The sequence below is a fragment of the Dreissena polymorpha genome, unplaced genomic scaffold (genome assembly GCF_020536995.1).
Source record: "Dreissena polymorpha isolate Duluth1 unplaced genomic scaffold, UMN_Dpol_1.0 chrUn011, whole genome shotgun sequence".
NCBI lineage: Eukaryota > Metazoa > Mollusca > Bivalvia > Myida > Dreissenidae > Dreissena > Dreissena polymorpha.
In genome coordinates this window covers 449,930-473,130 of record NW_026273325.1, presented here as the reverse complement: position 1 = coordinate 473,130, position 23,201 = coordinate 449,930, and the positions used below count along the sequence as shown (strand labels likewise).

The window sequence follows — 23,201 nt, the reverse complement described above, 5'->3', positions numbered from 1 at the left end:
AATCAATCTTACTTTGGTATGCACCGTATCTCACAACCGAAGATAGGTTGACACCAAACAAAAGTGACATTGTCATTTGTTTATTAAACAATGAAACGGAGTATATGGTTTAAAATTGATGCATGAAACCATAACAAAGGAGTTTCGCGACATCGAACCTTATTATCAACAACTTTAGTAGCATATAGACATCATGTTCAAAATTATACATGCACAATTTCGAAGTATTAAGCATAAAATAGGCTTTCGAAATAAAACAGAAACGCTTGATATATTTTTCAATTTTAATTGTAGAAAAAAAAGAAAAGTGTATAAAATCTATAAATCAAACATAGAAGGTTTATTTATAGTGTGTGATTGCAAATCGATCAGAAAAATCAGATGGAAATTAACGTATGCTATGACTTAGGACAAAAAGACAAAGACAGTATAATTATGTGCGAGTTACGTTGTGAAACAATTAAACAAATCGTAGATTTGTTGTTTCCGTTTTAAGCCATTTTGTTAGACACTCATAATGGCCTCGTACAGTACAATTGAAATAGAACATTGTTGATAAGCAGAATTAAGGTTAGCAAGTTTTCTGTCCTGTATTGTTCCATAAGTTACAACTACGTTAGTAGGGGCCTTAGCTAATAAAATAACTCCTTAATTTACCGTTTCCTTATTAATTGCGGAATGCTACATATAAACTTGTGGTGTTGTAACATAAATCGAATCGTACCAACTGCTAATTAAAAACACAACATGTATGACTTCATAAATAAACACATTTACCGCACTGAAAGGAAACAAAACAAAGCACTGAACTAACAGCATGGCAAGCCGAGCACATAAAACCATTGTCAGTACTGTAGAAAAATAAGCGTTACTTTTGTATAATTTTTAAATGACGCTCACTTTTCAGCCATACCAGTAAGAAAGTGATGAGCGTTTATTTCCTTTTAAAAGTCCCTTTATATCTCGACTTTACTAGCTGCTAATTTTCTTAGAAGTGCTCTAATTAGGTCACCCCGCTAAGAAATTTCGCAACGAGTAAAGTCGAGATATAGAGCGAATATTAACACGAAATAAATGCTACATGTAGTTTTACTTTCTTGCTGATATGGCTGGAAAGTGAGCGGCATTGAAACAAATAAAAAAGACATAAAGGGTATTGACGTCGCCACCTTGATTATAACCCCTCTGTAAATTACGCGATAACAGTCAACAATAACCGAACATCTTTCGGAAAGGTGTCACCGGACATTCTTTCGGAAAGTCAATTGTACAACTCGTATGGATCGGCAGCGCTCGTGTAAACGTAAACGTTGCCCGCCATTCGTCGCTATCCGGACAGTACGTATACATAGTCCCCTCATGTTCCAGACAGCCGTCCGTCCGTACGCCTCCTACGATATTCAAGTGTCCGTTTTTCTCAAACATTGAGAAATGCTTACGCGTGTACGGCTGTTTTGCACACGTTTCTGATTGGTCGCTTTGTGGACAATACCTGATCATTTCACCGTTTTCCATTGCTATGTAAATTTTGTCCTTGACAACGACTGCCTGACCACCTGAACAGTCGAATGGCAGATCGCGCAGTTTAGAGACCGTGTTTTTGGTTGTATCTACCACTTGAACAGACCAGACGTGGTTTCGGATTGTTTTCCCGCCAAAAATAAAGATTTTGTCTTTATACACGGCACTGGATGCATTGTGCACGGATATTTTCAGCGAAGTATTTAACTCTGTGCAATGTCCAGTTTCAACCTCACATTTTTCGATGACGCCACAACCTTTGCCTCCTATGACGTAGACCGCCTTCTGCAGTGGAACGAACGCCATGATGTGCTTGTAATGGGTGTTTTTCAGATGAGCGAATCGATTCCATTTATTTTCGACCACGTCGTACCGGAAGAGCGACTTCTCGTGCTTTCCACTTCCGCCGAAAACGAACACATATGGGCATTTGTTCACATAAGCTGTGCACGCGGTAAAACCGGTGCCGAATTTCGTTAATTTCTTCACCCCAATCTTCTGAATTTCTCTGGCACTCCGGATGTCCAATACCAGCACGTAACCTTCGGTCTCGTTAGAGTTCACGTCTTTGGGAAACATTATCTGGTATCGCGGCACCTTAAGGTCAGTGTCCTTATGGTAGAGATTGGGGTTGTTGTTCACTGAATTCCTCTTATCGATCAACGACTGACACACTAGGCACACGCGCCTGTCACTTTCCATACCACATTCTTGAATAAACTTATGACACACATTTTCCAATTGCTTATGATTCAAACGATTGGCAGACGCCAAATAATACTCCACGTTTTCGCGACATAGTTTTAAATCCGTTCTGTCACCACTAGAGAGAAAGTTTGCCAGCCCCTGTTTACCCTTTTCTATGAGTTCTGACCCTGTTGAAATGGTGTCACGGTTACCGTTTTCATCATCGGTAGCTGTCTCTAGAGGTGGCGCTGTTGCGATGATAAGGGTGGCGTTGCTGGTGTCCCAAGACCCAAACGTGGGGGCCAGGTCAATCGATGGGAGGTGCGGGTAAATACAAGTATAACCCTGCTGAAATCCTAGCGCTGTCATCATGCGGATTGTATCTGGAAACATAAAATTCACATCCGTCGATCAACATGAATTGCGTACTCTAACTTACTTTTGTTGTCTTAGAGAGCACGGAAGACATACTTGACTTTGCTTTGCTAGTCCTTTCCTGGTTAAGGTCAAGGGTTTTTATCATTGGGCAAATTACGGTCGGGATAATACTGGATTTTTTTCGTGACTGTTAAACCTCATCAGCAGTAGAAAATACTCTCGTGGATAAATGAACGGGAACAGAAATGAATGGTCTCCTACACTATTCCTTTTTTCGGCAAAAATCAAATTTCCCACACATTCGTTATCTGCGGTAGCGTAATGGGGTTTTATTGTTAGCGTGGGGGAATTGAAATCGGAGCAATAAAGAGAGATAAAGAGAATGAACAGACCATGAGTAGCGTTATCCGTTACCCAATCAAATAACATGCCGCTCTTATTTCTAATTTCGATTGGCGGATGGTACAAAATACCACTCGGTTACCATGTATACAATATTCACCGCCAACTTTGAATACTTAACAGTGTTAACAAAATGAGATTGAGCTCATAAACATTAACTTGCCACGTACTCGATCCGATTCTTTATTTCAATCGTTTAAGTATCATATTTATCGCAACTGCATTTAATTATATGAATAACATTTGTTTTAAGTTCAAATGGTTATACATACTAAATGTTAATAATTTAAACAATAGTTTGTGTACACATTGATGAGTTGACAGGTTGAAAAGTGAGCTATATAAAACCATATTCTATAGAAGTGTCAGCTGAAAAGTGTGCGTATGTTCTCATATCGAATACTTTATTTGCGGTAAATTAGCGCCGTTGTTGTTAGGTTCGTTATCTTAAAGACTACCAATTTAAATTAAAAAAGTAATGCCTACCTTTAAATAGTTAGTTTAAACCTATTATTTTAGCTCGATTGCATAGAAAGCCTACGGCTTATTTGAAACGCTCGCGAGTCCGTTTCCTGGGATTAGAACAAGTACTTGGCGTTTATGGGGGAAATCTAAAGAACGCTCCCACAGTTGGGATCATACCTGTGACCTCCCGATCGCTAGGCGGACACCATATCCACTACACCACTGCGAACTTCAAAATCTTTGTAAAAATGCTAAATACCTTTTGATAATGAATCAATTAATTTAAAACAACAAAACTAACCTCATTGTATTTCCCAATGCGTTTTAAAACAATTTGTATTCCATATATCAGTCACCAAGCAGCAAAGGTAAAGTGTGCTATTTAAAACGTTGTTTAGCTTCAGAATAAGTGTTTTTTGGTCAAAATGCTAAATACATTTAACCGCTCATGTCGTTACTTTTAATCGCCTTCTTCCGGTGTACAAGTTTTCGCCAACAAATATGCAAACAAAGGGTTTACATTGCCCTGTTATCTGTGGTGAAATAGTTCACCTTGATAACGATTTTGCCGCAATTTTCAAAATTTTGTAGTTGTGTTTATGTAACATATTTAAAAATCGTTTATCATGATGCAAATAGCATATTCACGTGTTTTCAGCAAATATGCATACGTTTATACTTGTATGTTATTCATTGTATTTATATTCCAATAAGATATTAGAAACAATTATACCTATAAGTATAAACGCTGTATCCGAACATTGAGTTTCGACATATTTCTAAATAAATTCAGTTGTTGTAAAAATCCAAGCGTGTTAACTCTTAAATAAAAATTTACAAATCTGCACAACAAAACTCGCTTTTGAAATAACAGTATTGATTTAATGTTTTAAGACAGTCATATGTACTATATACAAGCGTTAAAACACGAAGTCAAATATTACCTTTTGAAACAAAATCCGATACCTTTCTTTGCAGACCATAACAACGCGAACACAAAAAAAATCGCTTACATGGTAAGTATGATTAACTCTGCAAGCACATGTATAGCATATTGACACCGTTAAAATATGAACAATAGTGCGCCATTCACATGACGTGTAAGCTGTCACTTGGTTCGTTATAACGTTGTGTATTCAAAGTCACTTTCATAGCCTGCAGGTGGTCAATTGCTCTGCCATTTGACGTGGATGTTGCAATCATTTCAGCAAGTGTCGAATGAAAATAAAACAGTGGCCACATTATTAACCCATTTATGCCTAGTGGACTCTTCCATCATGCAAAATTGGATCAATTTGTTTCCAAACATTAGGGAAGTTTAGTATATTTATTTCTACATTTAGAATATTTTTTACAGAAATTCCTTTAAGAAAACAGCGCAGACCCAGATGAGACGCCGCATCATGCGGCGTCTCATCTGGGTCTACGCTGTTTGCCAAGGCATTTTTTCTAGACGCTCGGCATAAATGGGTTAAGACAACTCATTATAATTCTTTCGAATAATCGGTTAGAATAATAGTTTTCTATAAGTTTATACGTTATGATTTCAAAATAGAAAATTTGCCCAAAGGATTTATCATTTTATTAAAACCTTTCTTACTCATGACGTTGGAACAGTAGGTTCTTTATTTTAAAGCTGTAACTACAAAACATAATCAACCAAACGATGATACTGAAATATGGGACGCAGCCAAAAATAAAAAATGTCAAACGTCAAATAAGCATTTGGTTTTGAATATCGAATTAAAACGATTGCTAATTTGCTGTTTTACTTCAATTAAAAAGGCATTTGTTTGGACAAATTACTGACCTTCATTAACCGTATATCTGTCTGAATAAGCCTGCCTGTTCAGTTTTGAGTGATTTTCGTCTGTTTATATAATGCATTAGTATCGCCATAAAACCATATAAAGCTGTTACGATACCACTTAGGATAACTGACACTCAATAAATAATTCAATACAAATATTATTTATGCGCAGTTTTAAGAAAAACTCTGATATCAATAAAGCATTGACCTTCTATCAAAGGGAATCCGCTTAACCCGCCAGGTGAATGCAATTATAGGTTATATAATCGGATTTGAATTATGTAGTAAATTGAAATCGTTCAGTTCTTGGCTTAAATGATCCAAATATCAAATGTAATTTCAGTTTTAAGGGATTAAGTCACAAATAGTTTAAATGAATGTTTCCCGTCTGTTTATCATAGATTCAACAAAATAAAAGAATACACTGTATATTTGAGAGCGAAATAATACTAACACGAAGATTCTTAATCAAATTCAGTTTGTTTACAAAAAATCATCATATGAAATTGATAAACTTATAAAGCGTTACAAACGCGAAACGATTGAATAATTTGGCAAGTTTCTTTTTTTTGTGTAAAATTGCTTCAATGCGCGAATCAGCATCATCGCCATCATCATCATCATCATAATCATCATCATCATCATCATCACCACCACCATCATCATCATCATCATCATCATCATCATCATCATCATCATCATCATCATCATCATCATCATCATAATCATAATCATCCTCATCTTAGTATTATTATTATTTTAAATAGATAGTGTGGATACATAGGATTTTTTTATATAATTTAATTCCTTAAATTATGTTTGTACAATATAATAAATAATAGTAAATATAAATGCAAAGTGAATCTTGTTAACAATTGCACGAGTATTAAACCATACCTTATATTAAATCATAGTAATATTCTATCCGGCTTCGTTCTTTGTCTCAACCTTTTTATCCAATACACAAAAAGATCAATGTTTCGCTTTGTTGCACAAGCTATCGTCAGAAACAACATCTGCTTCTGATTATCACAAATTGCAAAGCGAATTTAAAATATCACCTAATACCCGCCGACTATATACACCACCGACACGCGCAGGGATTTTATTCAATCGCGTGGCTCTATAAATAATTAGTTGAGTTGGGAACGAGATGGGCGCTTTCGCTCGTATTTGTGGACTATTGATTCTTTTTACTCCGGGGGTCACTGGTTCTAGCCCTGGTACCGGCTACATTTATTTCCTTTTTTTAATTTATTCTTGATTTTTTATTGGAGCTTTTAAAATTCAATGTTTCCATTTATCAATATAAAGCATTTAATGACAAACTTCAAAATATGCCAAAATCTGTGAAAAGGCCCCTTTAAATTCCAACTGGTGTCAATGTTTGAACATTATCGTCTGGAGATTGTCTTATAATGTATTATCCGTTTAAATGCGAGAACGTCTGTATGTACGACTAGAATATTTATTATTATCAACGAAATGCGCCGATATACTGTAGAAATGAACATACATGTACTTCGAGTTTTGAATGTGAACCAAACCGTATTTAACAACTCCTTAGTGAACGTACAATTGAGAACTGTTCTGAGAAAACTGGGCATAATGCATGTGCGTAAAGTGCCGTCTCAGATAAGCCTGTGTAATCCGCACAGGCTACTCAGGGAAGACACTTTCCTCCTAAATTGAATTTTTGCTAAGAAGAGACTTCATTTAAACGAAAAATGTCATAAAAGCGGAAAGTGTCGTCCCTGATTAGCCTGTGCGGACTGCACAGGCTGATCTGGGACGACCCTTTACGCACATGCATTATGCCCAGTTTTCTCAGAACAGGACTCAATTAGTAATTTAGATTTTACTTCTCTCGAACATTCATAGCGAAGCGGGATTGGTCTAACCCCCTTTGATATTTGGACTGAATCCGGTAACCACAAACAGTTCGTTGTGACGTAATTAGCCAAAATCTGTGCTAAATTGACCATTAATATTCAATGGAAACTGTCGTAACATGTCTTTCGCTTTTTGTGATGAACCAGTTATAATCGGGTTTGCATGAATAAAGGTATTTGATCGCGAATAGATAAGGTTAAAATGGTAATTAACCGCGTATTTGACTTCTTATAGAACATGATTGATTGATTGAATAAAAAGTCGCACAGAAACCTTTCAAACATAATTTATCTGACTTGATGAGAGAATGTCGAAGTCGAGCACTATTAATGAAAAATTGAAGCCGAAACCAATACATTTTAAATACAAGTGAATTCAGCAAATTTAAAACGCACCATCGGGAATTGTGTTTTCAGTCTTTTCCGGTGGTTTATGGTTTCCGGTTTCGCATTTATTAGCCAACGATTTTTGTGTACATGTTCGGCAGTATATCGTTTAAGACACGCGCATATCTTACTTAAATGGCTCGCATTTCAAGCAGCATTGTATTACTCCATGTTCTGACTGAACGCAGCAATATCAGCTCATATACATTTCAATCGTAGTCACTTTTGTTGATTGAATATGGGCGTAATAAAGGCCGAGTGAATATGGGCGTAATGAAGGCAGAGTGGATATGGGCGCAATGAAGGCAAAGTGAATATGGGCGTAATGAAGGAAGAGTGAATATGGGCGAAATGAAGGCAGAGTGAATATGGGCGTAATGAAGGCAGAGTGAATATGGGCGTAATAAAGACAGAGTGAATATGGGCGTAATGAAGGCAGAGTGAATATGGGCGTAATGAAGGCAGAGTGAATATGGGCGTAATGAAGGCAGAGTGAATATGGGCGTAATGAAGGCAGAGTGAATATATAGGGATGAATGAACAATACATGATTAATGAATGAACCATCATAAATCAGAACATCAATACAACAATAACTTAATGTAGTAAATTATCTTAACCCATTTATGCCTAGCGTCTTGAAAGAAGGCCTTGGCAAACAGCGTAGACCCAGATGAGACGCCGCATGATGCGACGTCTCATCTGGGTCTGCGCTGTTTGCTTAAAGGAATTTCTGTAAGAAATATTCTAAATATAGAAATAAATATACTTAACATCCCTAATTTTGGAAATAAATTGATCCAATGGAGAAGGATGGAAGAGTCCACTAGGCATACATGGGTTAAACAGAACATCAGACAAACCGTTTAAAACATAAACAGCTTTTATTTACGTCTATATTTAGAATATTTCTTACAGAAATTCCATATAGCAAACAGCGCAGACCCTGATGAGACGCCGTATCATGCGGCGTCTCATCTGGGTCTACGCTGTTCGCCAAGGCCTTTTTTCTAGACGCTAGGCATAAATGGGTTAAAACAAAAACAGATTTGCAATGCAAGGTGCCGGGCAACATGTAGTTCAAACTATTATCAGATGGCAGAAATAGTCGCTAAGCTCTTAATAATATTGTTCTGTTGCAAATAAGTGTTTGCCTACGTCACAGCGTCATGAAGAGGTCGGGTTTTGCTAATCGCCCATTCATGAACAAATAGTTTGCAATAAGCCGTTCACTGAGTATAAAAGCGAACAATGCATATTATAGAAAGCGTGTGGCATTAATTGGGTCACAAGATTAACATAATCGCTTTGCACCAAGATCGATACCCATACTTGCAAATATAGCCTTTTCTTTATTTAATATTACTTCGACATACCGGCAGTCTCTTAAATCATGTACTGTCGGTATGTCAATCAGATTTCGGTTTTCAAAACGTGTAATAATCATTATAAAACTTCTAATGCGTTGTAACGGCATTTATCACATAAACTAGAAAGTCGCCCAGATTACAGTTAACCAAGTTAAATGTATTTTACCTTGGCTATGTTCACTTTTAAATCTGATAAAACCCAAACACTCTTGTTTTTCACAGCAAAATGAACCCTTCTGAAACACCGTTTATTTGTTTTATGTTCAGAAAATGAAAACAACGAAAGTAAACTGATTTGACAGTTAGTAGTGCTCAATTGGTCATTGTCTGCTCGGGTACTACTTACATGTACCCGGGTACTCTTCAGTATACTGACATGTACCCCGGGTACGGTAAATATACTAAAACGTACCCGAGAAATTAAACGCTAAATGGGTCGTTGTCGCGTATTTTTTTTAATTTATTATATCCACATTTATGTCAATTTTCTGTAAAATGGCCTCTATATTACTGAAACTCATACTCAAAAAGCATGTTGATGCATTTTTTTTATAGAAGTTTGTTAAAGATAATCGGTAGCGCGTTTTACGACATCGGATTTTGGGCGGGAATACAACTCGGATACAGTCTAATATCGACCGGGTACTCTTAAGTATATTTACCGTACCTGGGGTACATGTACGTATACTTAGAAGTACCCGGGGTACATGTAAGTTGTACCCTAGCCGACAATGACCAATCGAGCGTCAGTAGTGTGACGTCAAGGCATTCATAAACGTTGCAAATTAATGATTGTCCTTACATGCGTATTTTGTCAACATTCAGCTTTTCCTTCATTATGTGCTTTTTGTTCTGTTTTATCGATTCTTTTTGCTCTGATATAGTATGCATTTTGATACAAATAATACGTAGACTTGTTTGCAAAAACGATCAACATCGCGGTTGGAATACCTACGCGCAGAGATATGACTGGTTCCGATCATACCTGCGCAGAGATAAGAACTGGTACCGAGTAAAAATGCTCGTAGATATGATTGGTTATGAGCATGTCTCTATAATATACCTGACATTATTATTCATATACATAATTCAAGTAGCCTGGTAATGAGGTAACGTGTCCACTTATGAGACCGCGAAGACTGCGCTGAATGCACAGGCTTAAGAGTTAAGACCCATATTCGCACCGCGCATGCCGTTCGTAGCATAACGTTTGATCAGCCGTTAAAGCTTGAACAATTAATACTTTGACTTTCACGCGACTATAGCAACTAGCGACTATAACTAGACCTCAACTTTGTTTTAGCCACGTTCCATTTAATTTCTTAACCCTTTGCATGCTGGGAAATTTGTCTTCTGCTAAAAGTCGTCTGCTGAATTTCTAAAATTAGCATTTTCTTCGATTTTTTTCAAAGAATACTATCAGAATAGCAAACAGTTTGGATCCTGATGAGACGCCACGTTCTGTGGCGTCTCATCAGGATCCAAACTGTTTGCAAAGGCCTTCAAAATTCGGTTCCCGCACTGAAAGGGTTAAAATTAAGTACCATTTCATACATCTGGCGGTAAAGTAGTGCAGACTTGTACAGATATGCACCTACTCTGGAAGGTGAATAAACGGATTTGTTTTGTTATATAAGGCAAACAGATAAAACTTAAACATGAATAGAAAGAAATGCATTGGTTATTAATGTACTATTGAATCCCAAAACGAGGGCATGATTTCGCTGCCAAGCCTTCGACTGCAAACGACTCCATACAAATTCAAATAAAACAAATGATCATATTAACGCATATGAACGATATGAATTTTGCTTTTTTTTTGTTTCGAAATGTATGATGTGTTGTAAACTATATTTCCTTTTGTATATAGGATCACGTAAACACTTTTTAAACTAAACGTCGTACGATAATTGTGTGTTATGATGTAATTTGAAGTGATTTAAAGTGATATTATGGGCATCTAACAGTATATGCTATGTTTATTAGTGTCTATCGCAACCGTTGTTTATTTTTGGTTATTTCACTTCATATACACGTATATTTGTTAATGCAGCATCAACATACTTAAACAATATCCCGGAAAGAGAAAAATAATGCATTTGAATATCAACCGAACTTTCGTTTTGACAACTATCGACAGAAATGATTCGATGTTCAGAGTGAATATAAATTTACTTTTAGTGTAGATTCGTTCATAAGACACAAAGACACAATTTTGTTTTACGAATCATTTAGGCTTAGACGACTGCTACAGTCATGTAAAAAATCGAATATAAAATATATTTTTTTATAAACGACTGGTACACCCCAGGAAACCCGATACCTTGTGAGCGGTGTAATACCATTTGAGCAGAGCTCGTTATTTTAGCATGAACTTACATAGGGTAAGTAAATTGGAAAAAATAAAATTGACAAATTCCAATTTGAAACAACTGTGTATAAATGTTGATAGAAAATATATGTGCCTACATTAGAAAAAATTCTGACAAAATTTCTTAAAAAATGAGCGAGATGTGGCACCATGAAGTTGAAGATCGGGCAAAAAGGGCCATGTTCAGGCATTTAGGAAAGAAAAACTGCTTTAATATGCAAGCCACTACAATAATTAAAGGATTTATACAAACCTACACATGTCTGCCATAACCTCTCAGCAGGGTCTCTCCAGAAAACTATTTCTTGTGGAGACATTTGCGTTTTTAATGACCATGATGGAAAAACATAGATACCATCTGGAGAAGAAATGGAAACCTTATGTGAGCAGTGACTTTATAATTCCTTTTGGTGACTAAAAACCTAATTGCCAGCCATTTTATTGCAATTTCTTTGCTTTGTAGAGGCATAGAGTAAGTGCATGTGGGCACATATGCATACAAATGTACTTTTAAATGCCTTATGTATTATCAATAGTGCCTTTTATCCGGTCTATTAGCATACAACCTGTAGCCGTTAGCTTTAAAAGCAAATTTATTGTTTTTCTTAAATGAAAAGTTAACAGATTTTCTTAATTTTGAACGTTCGGCGAACACACCCTGTAAACAAAGCAGCCTCGTATTGTATTAATACTTGCGTGCTTTCTTAAATTAAGTTCATGTTATCGAATGCGCATACGTATCTCTATTATTCTATTAATTATGTTTTAAAAGCAGTGTATACCAAGTACCCGTTTGAGTGTATGATAACATAAAGACTAGAATCAGTCGCAAAGAAAGCTCTGGGGCAAAGGGTTGGATGTTTGCCGTAGAGGTTCGCCATGCAAAGAATGTTTTGTGAAACTGTCAATTCAAAACACGTTGTTTGACATTGTTCTACGTAAAGCGATGTTTCAAGAAGTCAAGTTTGACAATTGTTTTCAAATTCATAATTTCAAAGTCATTTTAATTCTTAAATGGAATTGCAGTTATATGTTTAAATTTAAAATTAAAAATTTGGGAAAACAAATCGAGTTTGGTTTGAGGCATCCAATTGCAAAGTCTAATCATGCTGTCGTCATGTGACATTACCCTGAAATGACGTTTAAATGATAACGAAATCTACATTATAAAATATGAGCATCATATCAGTTAACGATATTATATATTTATATACTGATACTCGTGTGTAAAACTGGTGCATTCTGATGCAATAAAAACCCGTACAACTAATAAGCATCCCACGGGACATACTTGAAGTGGTAATAACAAATGATATCAGATCTCGAGCCGATAAAGCTACAATACATAAACAGTTACACTTAACTGATGTCTATGAAGTGCGTATGAAATAACTTATCTGATTAATGCAGGCTTTAACCTATTTATGCCTAGTGGACTCTCCCATCATTCTAGGTTGGATCAATTTATTTCCAAAATTAAGGATGTCTTGTAGATTTATTTTTATATTTTAGAATATTTTTTACATAAATTCCTTTAAGCAAACAGCGCAGACCCAGATGAGACGCCGCATCATGCGGCGTCTCATGTGGGTCTACGCTGTTCGCCAAGGCCTTTTTTCTGGACGCTAGGCATAAATGGGTTAATAAGACACGAAACTGTAAATGGAAAACAAACATAATCAGCGTTCTGACGCATGCACGTACATAGCCGCTAATTATGGGCCACTGAGTATGTCAGTACTTCAACTACTGTCCACATTGGCTTTTGGTCTTTTGGAGATGCTCGTACGTCAATATCAGTTCGAATTTTTTATTTTATGATGTCTCGAAGAAACCGTCCTGATAATTGTAAAGTATAAGCATGTGTTGTGAGTTGTTTTAAATTTGTAGTTTGATTTGTTTTTCAACCTCAAATGACCATAAGCCATGTTTATTGATAGCGAAATCAGAGGTGAATATTTACCTACTGACTCATAGTCTGCAAAATCACTTTCGTATGAATTAAATCACGATTTACTAAACAATAATTACTTCGGTCAAGAAGCGAACAACATCTTAACAACTAAAATCGACTTGTTGCTTAAGGAATGCGAGACTATTGGTACCTCTGAATTGTTGGCAGTATTGTGAAAATGTATTTATCAGAGAGACTCTCTTTTTCTTAAAGCGAGATTATACGATTTTTTATATGTGTTAAATTGTAATATATTGATAAAATATGTTACAATAACACAAAATAGGCAAGAAAAAATATACGGTAAAGACGAATTTCATAAAATGCAGCAAAGACAAATTAGCGCCCCGAGCCGATTGTGACGAAGATATTTCGTACATATTTTCATACAACAACCGAAGCATTCGTATTTTTACTAAGTGTTCGTGTGTCGAATGAATAGATAGCGTTTTTAAAATTTAAAATGAACCGTTAAACTAAATTTAGATTCACATCGTACATGCATGATATACATGATTGCAAATTCGACTGTACAGCCTTTTTCGATTTCAGAATTAAATATCTGGCTTATTTCGCATTTTTCGACACATGTTCTTCTTTACTTTTATTTTAATTTATATCGAAATATATGTTAAATAAGTTTTTTACACCGTTTATATAAATTAATAAATATTTGGCAAAATCGTATAATCTCGCTTTAAAGCTAATACTAACGATTTCAACGTCAACATTTTATTCATGCATTTAGTTTTAGTATTCTAAACCAACCTATGATTATGACCGAGGAATATTAAATATTATCAATAATCACTCTTTCTAGGGTATCATGTTTCTCCATGACAATGTTTATGTGTATTTACAGGGCGGTAGTCCGTGCACTTGGCATCCATTGTCAAACACAGACCAACTGATACATCGTTTCAAACCGGTTAACACAGGTGTTGCACACACCTTAGAAACACGACGTATACATATTTAGTGTTTTTGGATACACGCTAACATGCGTTTTGTTCACGGTGCAAACATAAGCAAAATATACATCGCCCTTTTTATTGTGGTAGACGATTGCGTTCGTGCTTTGTATTCAAGGAACGTTCGTCTGCTTACATGGTAGTCAACTCATAAAACACATTCGATTTTAATTATGCATTGAAAGACATGCCTATTTATGAATCAAAGATATAAGTGTAAACATCCAATATCATAAAATGAACAGGGTTTTATATTTAGATGCCAAAGGTGTTGCCATATGAAGCATTCAATGCAATATCATTTCGTTACTTATTACAACAAGTCATAATACCAAACGTTTTGAAATGTGCCTATGAACATGTGTCCAATGTAATTATTAAGATGATTGATAGGATGATTTGAAATGCAAAAAAACGTGATATTCGTGAACGAAATGTGCACTGTAAAATTATATCGTGTTTATGATGTTACTATTTTATTGCTTTTTGGTGCTGTATTAAATCAATATTGTATGAATACTTATACTTTATTATGTGTATTTATGTATATTCCGATATTACAATTTCAGTCGCACCCTAGATTTATAAAATGTATTGTCTTTTATTCATTCTGTTTAAAAAGGAGAATTTTAAGTAAAAATGCATTATAAGACAATAACCAACATAGTATTACTATTCATAGGTGAAGATTATGATCGCCTCTACACTGCAGTGTTTAATTATCAGATAGGTATTTTCACGCGCCATTCATATGCCTATGTTTATTCGAGTATTTGAAATGTCGTTAGTGTCATTGACTTGATACTAAATGGTTAGCTTTCAAACATAGGATCATACTTGGGGTTGATTTTATTATTTCGCAAAGCGAATAAAAAAGGAAAGCAATCTGCATAATGTATCAATTAACAGAAGCTCTACACCATTTCGTTCATATTGATTGTCTGTTTGTTTTTAAGTTTCAAGAAATACTCTGACATTATCACTACACTTACAATCGCTTATTTAACAAAATGTTCATAGTCAAGCACGTGAATAAAATTTTCAGTACGATTCAGTCTTTAACATTAAAATGTCAATCAACAAGTATTTGCTACATTAATGTTGCAAACGTTAAAATCACATACAACGATTTCAATACAACTAACGAACTATCAATAACGGTCTTGTCTTTGTTGTCGGTCATTGTAAACAACATTTAACGCATCGTTATGCTTTTACTGGACCTAATTGTTAATAAAGCGCCATTCGTTTCGTCCGGTACACATATACGAATTCACAATTATAAAATAACGTTTCTATCACTGTTACCGAGCAATATATCAAATTGTCTATTTATACATGACGTTCGTTACGTTTGTGAAAAAGGCGAGAGTGATTCAATCGAGTTTTAGGCGCAAATGAAAGTAAGCGATGAACATTTATATTAGTCCTGTATCAATCGTGGTTCTCCGTTGAGTAACATAGATGGTCGCCCGATACACCTTATAGATTGTTTGTTAACCCTTAAAGCGCTGGAGCTGAATTTTAAAGGCCTTTGCAAACAGTTTGGATCCAGATGAGACGCCACAGAACGTGGCGTCTCATCTGGATCCTAACTGTTTGCTATTCTGATAGTATTCTTTGAAAAATATTCGAAGAAAATGCTAATTTTAGAAATTCAACAGACGACATTTTAGCAGACGACAAATTTCCCAGCATGCAAAGGGTTAATTTGTTTGAAAGGAATTACATAACCCATTGTAATCCGTCCAGGCTAATCAGAGACGACACTTACATGTATATTGAATCTTTCGGTTGAATGTAGTCTCATCTAATCGAAAATCAATTCAATAAAAAGTGTTGGTATTGCTTAGGATTTCCAGACTGGATATTTGTTTTAAACGCTTTGACAATTTAACTGCTAAATGAAAGTTATTTTTCTTACTTATTTATGCAAGTTTATCTGAATTTGTTGCTTTTTAATTATAAATTAAATTTGCTTGTTGGGTATTTTTGGTTCTCAATATTGTTGGTATTCTCGGAGGTATTTACAACGATTTGTGTGTTCCTATTCAAATACTTACGAAAATCGTTGGTAAGTAAACATGTTGATTTATTTTAAAACAACACAGCAGTTGCGCAAGCAATGTAATAGCGTGTATACATGCAGTAAGATACAAGTCGATGTTAATCTAGTGTCGTAGTTAACCCTATATATATAGATATGCTTTATTAAGGGAAACAAAGGCAAGACGACCATCATTCCGCATATAATACTATACAAAGAAATATGTAACTGGTTGATGGTGAGGCATGATACGTCGTGTTAGATATCTTTCCGTAGATATGGTAATTAAAGATACTGCATTATTTTGTTTTGAAATTAAAAAACCCGTTTGGAAGCCATGATAGGAAAAAATCTAATCTTTATCTGTCTTAGACCAGAGATTTGGTTCTTTCGGAGCAAAAATGTAAATTATAGATTAATTACATGAAATTATGTATTAAAAAGTGTAAATTTAAAATTTGAAAAGTATTTTTCGAATATATTTTTAAATTATATGCTATATGCTCCAAATATGAAGATCGGAATAAACTCAAAAGATGAGTAAACACACAAACAAGTTTATTAAATCTATTTGACTTAATCAATAAATATGTTATATTATTAAATGATCACTAACTATGATGCCGTATATACATTGAACGCGTTACATGTACATGAAATCACTATTCATTTAGTTAGACGACACACACCTATTTATTCTGACTTTTGATACAGTATATACTACCGCTGTATATTTCTCTACACTCACAGACTGAGTGCTCTGCGAATATGTTGTCTAATAATATATCAACAGCTCTAGACACGAATGCAATGTTGTAAATCAGTGTTATGACACCCCTCGATTGTTGTCAAGCAGTTGTAAGCATATATCACTGGGATATTGAAGCCATAGTGTTGTTGATTTATATATGTACTGATTATGGATGATAGTTTTTAAAACGAAGTTGCGGACTAAATTTGCCTCATAGTCTATAAATATGTCACTTTAAAATGTTGTACTGGTAAAATATATAGCGCTCTTCTAAATGTGCATTCCAAATATATAAACTTTCTAAATTCTTACATTGATGTGATTTAATTTGAAATGGACTTCCTTATAGTTTTTGTAAAATGAAAGTTTTCAAGAACAAATTGTTATAGATCTGAAAATGAATACATCACGGCCGTAAATGACTTGAGCCATCTCCTTTTTGAAATTCATACTTAAACGACCCAAAAATACTTTCAAAGTGGCTCTTCGGACCGGAAAGTTACAACCTTGGCGAAAAAATCAAGTGGATTAGTAGGTTTTATATGAGTATTTAACATATTTGCCTTAATTTCACAATTAAGTGCGATTCAACGAAGGTTGATTAATTAAAGAATGCACATAAACATACAATGACGACTCGTGAGGAAACATTACTTAATAAATGGCGACATGGTTCCGTATTAAAAAGTAAATTGATGGTTTATTCTACATGGTCAGCTAATTTCCACCCTAATAAATCGCTAATGGTATTAAAAATTTAAGCTGCTGCATTAACAAAAACAGTGGCTTTTGGTCGATCAAGACGATATGTTTGCATATTAAATATAGTCGTAAATAAAAACTCGCATAGAATAAGAACGTGTGTTCGTAATGCATTTGCAATTGTTATTTTTGACGTTTGCATCATAGATTTAAAAGCTTTTTGGACAGAGAGGATACCGGTTGCACTTACGGCGAGGTGACATGTTCCTATAGGCAATAATGTCACTAAGCATATATTTCTGTAATAAGTAACAACATGCTTTGATAGGATAATGTTCACAGAACGATGCCTTTTTGAAAATAAGTCGTGATCTGAGAAAACTGGACATAATGCATATGCGTAAAGTGTCGTCCCTGATTAGCCTGTGCAGTCCGCACAGGCTAATCAGGGACGATACTTTCCGTTGTTATAACATTTTTCGTTTAAATGAAATCTCTTCTTAGCAAAAATCCAATAAAGGCGGAAAGTGCATTAAGTCCCGTTTTCTCAGAACGCGACATAAATGTATCCGTGCTATGTGCCTGCTAACTTGGTACGCATAGGTCTCGGTTCCATAAAGTTTTATCACGACCGGGAAAATAACTATTGAAATTGCATTCATTTGTATTTTTGACAACCAAATAATATGCGAAATTGTGTCATGCATAGTTAGGCGTTGTTCATCTTTATATTTAAAATTAACTAATTCCCTTCTACGTTTTACACAATAGGGCCATTTATTCCGGTAAACAGTGGTTACAAACGTGTTTAGTTATTGATTCAGTGTTTGATCTAAATGCTCTTTTAACTTTCAGGTTAATGAAGTGTCTTGTTTTCTTGCCATTTAGACTGCTATCGAGCATGTAACTTGTATTCATCGCGTAATTAACACGTATCTTACTTCAATTTTGGGATTTTAAAAGATAGTGTTGATAAGTGGATATTAATAGAATAAACAACATTTAAAAAGTTACTGTAATTTATAATTGCATGAAGTGTCGCAATAAGGTACAGTGTTCGATGAATTATTTTCTGGCAAGATAACTAGATGAATATTTAAATTTTACGAAATGTTATCTTCCTTAAAATTAAACATAGTGCAACAGATGGATATTGCCTAAACAAATACAAAAATGCATTATAACAAATATCACATGGGCTATTTGTTATATTTTTATGTCTGTTTTAATTGAAGAGCCCGGTTAATAAATACCCTGTGTATTTAAATATGCACACTGTATGATATCTCGAATAACACCAATAAGCAAATATATACGGAAAAAAGCAAACAATCAATCTATCTTAATTGACCTTGAATGCCAGAAAATCTAAACATGTGAAACATAAATAAGTGTTAACCCATTTATGCCTAGCGTCCTGAAAAAAGGACATTGCAAACAGCGTAGACCCAGATGAGACGCCGCATAATGCGGCGTCTCATCTGGGTCTGCGCTGTTTGCTTAAATGAATTTCTTTAAGAAATATTCTAAATATAGAAATAAATATACTTGACACCCCTAATTTTGGAAATAAATTGATCCAATTTAGAAGGATGGGAGAGTCCACTGGGCATAAATGGGTTAATCAAGTAGTTCAATAATTCGTATACAAGGAAACGTTGAAATTTGAAAAGTAAAAGCAAATAATGATTTTCAATCCGTAAAGAATAGCACATACTGACATCTAGCAGGTTGTACATTTGTCATCATATTTCATTATCGACGTTGAAACGAAGATGAGATTCCGAAGATGGGACACTCAACGTCCGGGCATGTGGTTTAGCTGTATTGTGAGGTTTCCCCGGGGTTAGGGTCGATCTCCAACAACACATGTTTGCTTACCGTCTCACGCAGTGGCGTCGGTTGCACTTCCGGGAAAGATTCCTCAAATAACTTTATTTCGAGCAGTTGCATCTTTTCATTGCATTTGCGATAGAGTAAAGAATAGTGTTTCAATACACATTTGTAATATACGCAAACTAATTTAAAATCGGAAAGTAATGCTGATAAACTGTTAAGGAAAAAACTGTGCGGTTTAAAGCAAAATGAGAATGACTGCGGCGGCCGTGTATACGTTTGCAGGCTGTGCGGTATGGGGTTCTGAGTTTATGTCTTTGTCCACTTTGTTCGGGGTACAGCGTCAATGAATAATATCACATTATGGGCCTATATGAGAATTACATCCATTTGTGCAGTCTGAACAGATAGGTGGGTAGAGTCCATGCATATGTTTACCGTATCGGGCGAACACGGGTATTGATTCAATGAATGTGTTTGCAGACTGTGCTCAAAGGGGTTCAGAGTTTATGATGCATTATGTGCGGATAGAGGTACAGAAGCAATATTGTTTTGCGGTCGGTGTGTATGGCTTCCAAGAATCTTTCAATTATTCACTGTGTAAAGCAAACGAACATGTATGTATTATTTTTATCAAATATATACGATTTTAATGCAAACATTTTATTTTTACAGTCTAAAATATAAATATTAATGAGACGTGTTTAATAAAATTTTGGTTAGTATTTTATTCTCAAAATATATAAACGTTGAAGAATACAAACGCTAGAATACATATTAAGTAGAAAAGCTTTCATAAAATCAACGAAATGCAAGTTTAATACAATTTTATTACTAGTACGTGCTGCTTCACAGTAGAAATCTAATTCATGAACGCTATTGGACAATCAGAAATCTAATTCATGAACGCTATTGGACAATCAGAAATCTAATTCATGAACGCTATTGGACAATCTAATTCACGAACGCTATTGGACAATCTAATTCATGAACGCTATTGGACAATCTAATTCATGAACGCTATTGGACAATCTAATTCATGAACGCTATTGGACAATCTAATTCATGAACGCTATTGGACAATCAGAAATTATTCACACGACACGTCGATTAAATACTATGTTCTATAACAACTACAAATAGTGTCCCAATATTGGCGTTTACTTTTTGTTTTAAATGTCATAGAAGTAAACAACAGAGGATTACTGTGGGGTCGCTTGCAGATTAAAGTTTTTACATTACATTATTATTGATGGTACTTGTAATGGATTGAATTCGAGAAAAAAATGTTGATAATAAATCGTTTATACTAGCCTTAAAGCATGAAACATAAAAACAATAAAACACAAAACACGTTTATTAATCATTGTTCGAAGTATACATACATACTTAGACAATCGTTTTATAACTGGCTTTGAAGTTATTTTGCATATTTTATGCAGACTTGCCCTTTTGTCAACACTTTATTTGTTTGTACGTAACAAGCAACCAACACAAAAATGGATCTATAAACGACGATTTTAAATTTATTATAATGTCAATTGCAGTTAACCCGCAGTTATATAAACGGTAAAGAGACGTCTAAATAACACTTGTGTTCAAGAGTCTTGTTTTTGTTGATTTAAGGCCGATAAAGTATAAAAAATATTGTTCTTGTCACTAAGACAACCATACTTTATTCGGTTTAAGAGCTTATCCATATTATTTCACTAGTTAAAAAGGAACAAAGAGCATACTATAAGGTACCTAGTTTTGTAAACAATGTTCATTGCGAAACAGTGCTTAAATAAACTAGCGATACTATAATTGCTTTATTTAAAAAATGGTGCATTGTCGCACTGAAGCCATCGTACTATCGCATTGGCGCCATCGTATTGTCGCACTGTCCTTATCGTATTATCACACTGTCGCATTGTCGCATTGTCATCATCGTACTATCGCATTGTCGACTATCCCCTTCCGGTATACAGACTGTTTTTATTGCAGAAACAAAATAGATGACTTTATACAGATGTACCTTGAAAGAGGTTACAGTTATAATGAAATCAATTTCTTATTAAGTTATAGAATGGGTATTGATGTAATGTACGCCGAACTGTAAAGTATTTGTAAAAGTGGCCCCATCTAGAAACAAATTCGATGTGCGCATTTGTACAGGAAGGCGATAGACGACAAAGCGATAGTACGATGACGACAAGACGACAATGCGACAATACGTTAGCGACAGTGTGATAGTAAAATGGCGACAATGAGATCATACGATGACGACAGTACGATAACGCGATAGTATGATGGCGACAATGCGATGATACGATGGCGACACTACGACTATCACATTGTCGCCATCGTACTATCGCGTTGTCGCATTGTCGCCATCTTACTGTCGCATTGTCGCCATCGTACTATCGCACTTTCGCCATCATATTGTCTCATTGTCGCCATCGTACTGTCGCATTGTCGCCATCGAACTATCGCATTGTCGCCATCGTACTATCGCACTTTCGAATTGTCGCCCTCTGTTTTTAATATGTAACCACGATGGTCCTAACGGTAGTCCGTATTCATCCGACATACATTCGACATTCTACATTTTTGGTGCAGCAACAAACACGAATAAACATGTCGGTATCGGCGTAAACTTGAGAGTACCTTATTTAGATTGTATATAAATTTACATATCATTCATAATTTATCTTCATGTTCTGGTTCAAGTATGCGAAATAAAAGATTGACATTGAAATCGTAAAAACTCGCTGAAAGTAGCTCTAAACACATATCTTTTTGACAATGTGCTTGATATATCGCATGATATTGATACATTACTTTCCGAACACAGCTGCTCTCTATTCCGATTCCCTTATGTCCGGAGATATTTGACTAAAAGGTTCACACGGTTGACCTATTTCATAACATGCTTGATTTGCAAACTTAACGTGTACATTGATTGTGTTTAAAAATTGTATGTCAAGAGTAAATAGAATCGATAACACGGAACACATTTGGTTAACATTCGTTTTCTAGTTTACAATTATGTTTATAAAGTTTATAAATTTACTTCATTAAAATATACTCATTAGGCACATGGTTGACACGTTGTCTCTTTGATACAGTGAACATTCCCCCTTTTGATGCTAACCTTTTCATTGAAAAGATAATGAAGGAGACACTCCGCGACAGCACCACCTCCATCTATACCGCTTGCATACCAATCTTCAACCTTACATTCGCTGGTGACATTTACCAAATTGATGGAGCCAGCAGTGAACTCATAGACCTTACCAATATCCTCTTTGAAAAAGCAGGAGCATACATGATTGAGGTTAGCACGGAGAAGTGGATGATCATGTTTATAGCAAGGACAACACTAGTGCAGATATTACCATGAACGGTGAGAAGATGAAAGAAGTAACCAGCTTCAAAAACATGGTAGCAACCATGTCCAGTCCAATTATGGTACCAATACTAAAAGCATGAGGTCCGAATATGACTTGCCATGGCGACTGCAGCGATGACCAGACTTTGTTGAGATGCATTAAAAATTAGCCAAAGCTACTTCAGAGGTGGGTCTAAGGGCTGAACGTTTTTAAATACGCGTATAAATCTACAGGGTGAGTAGGTTTTATATAATTGTTCGACATATAACGCATTATTTAAAAA

The 23,201-nt window shown here is 35.2% G+C and overlaps 1 protein-coding gene across 2 annotated transcripts; it reads right to left on the bottom strand.

The window, feature by feature from the left end:
* Positions 1-270: 270 nt before the first annotated feature.
* Positions 271-6,322, bottom strand: LOC127863504 (uncharacterized). Of its 2 annotated transcripts, none has more exons than XM_052403051.1 (2): positions 6,161-6,322; positions 271-2,591 (listed from the first exon to the last, which is right to left on the bottom strand). In XM_052403051.1, the coding sequence occupies exon 2, from the start codon at positions 2,578-2,580 to the stop codon at positions 1,207-1,209; it is 1,374 nt and encodes a 457-aa protein (XP_052259011.1). In that variant the 5' UTR covers positions 2,581-2,591; positions 6,161-6,322; the 3' UTR covers positions 271-1,206. The 2 variants fall into 2 exon arrangements, with proteins under 2 accessions (XP_052259011.1, XP_052259010.1); XM_052403050.1 differs by lacking the exon at positions 6,161-6,322 and adding an exon at positions 3,755-3,967.
* Between the last annotated feature and the right edge of the window lie 16,879 nt (positions 6,323-23,201).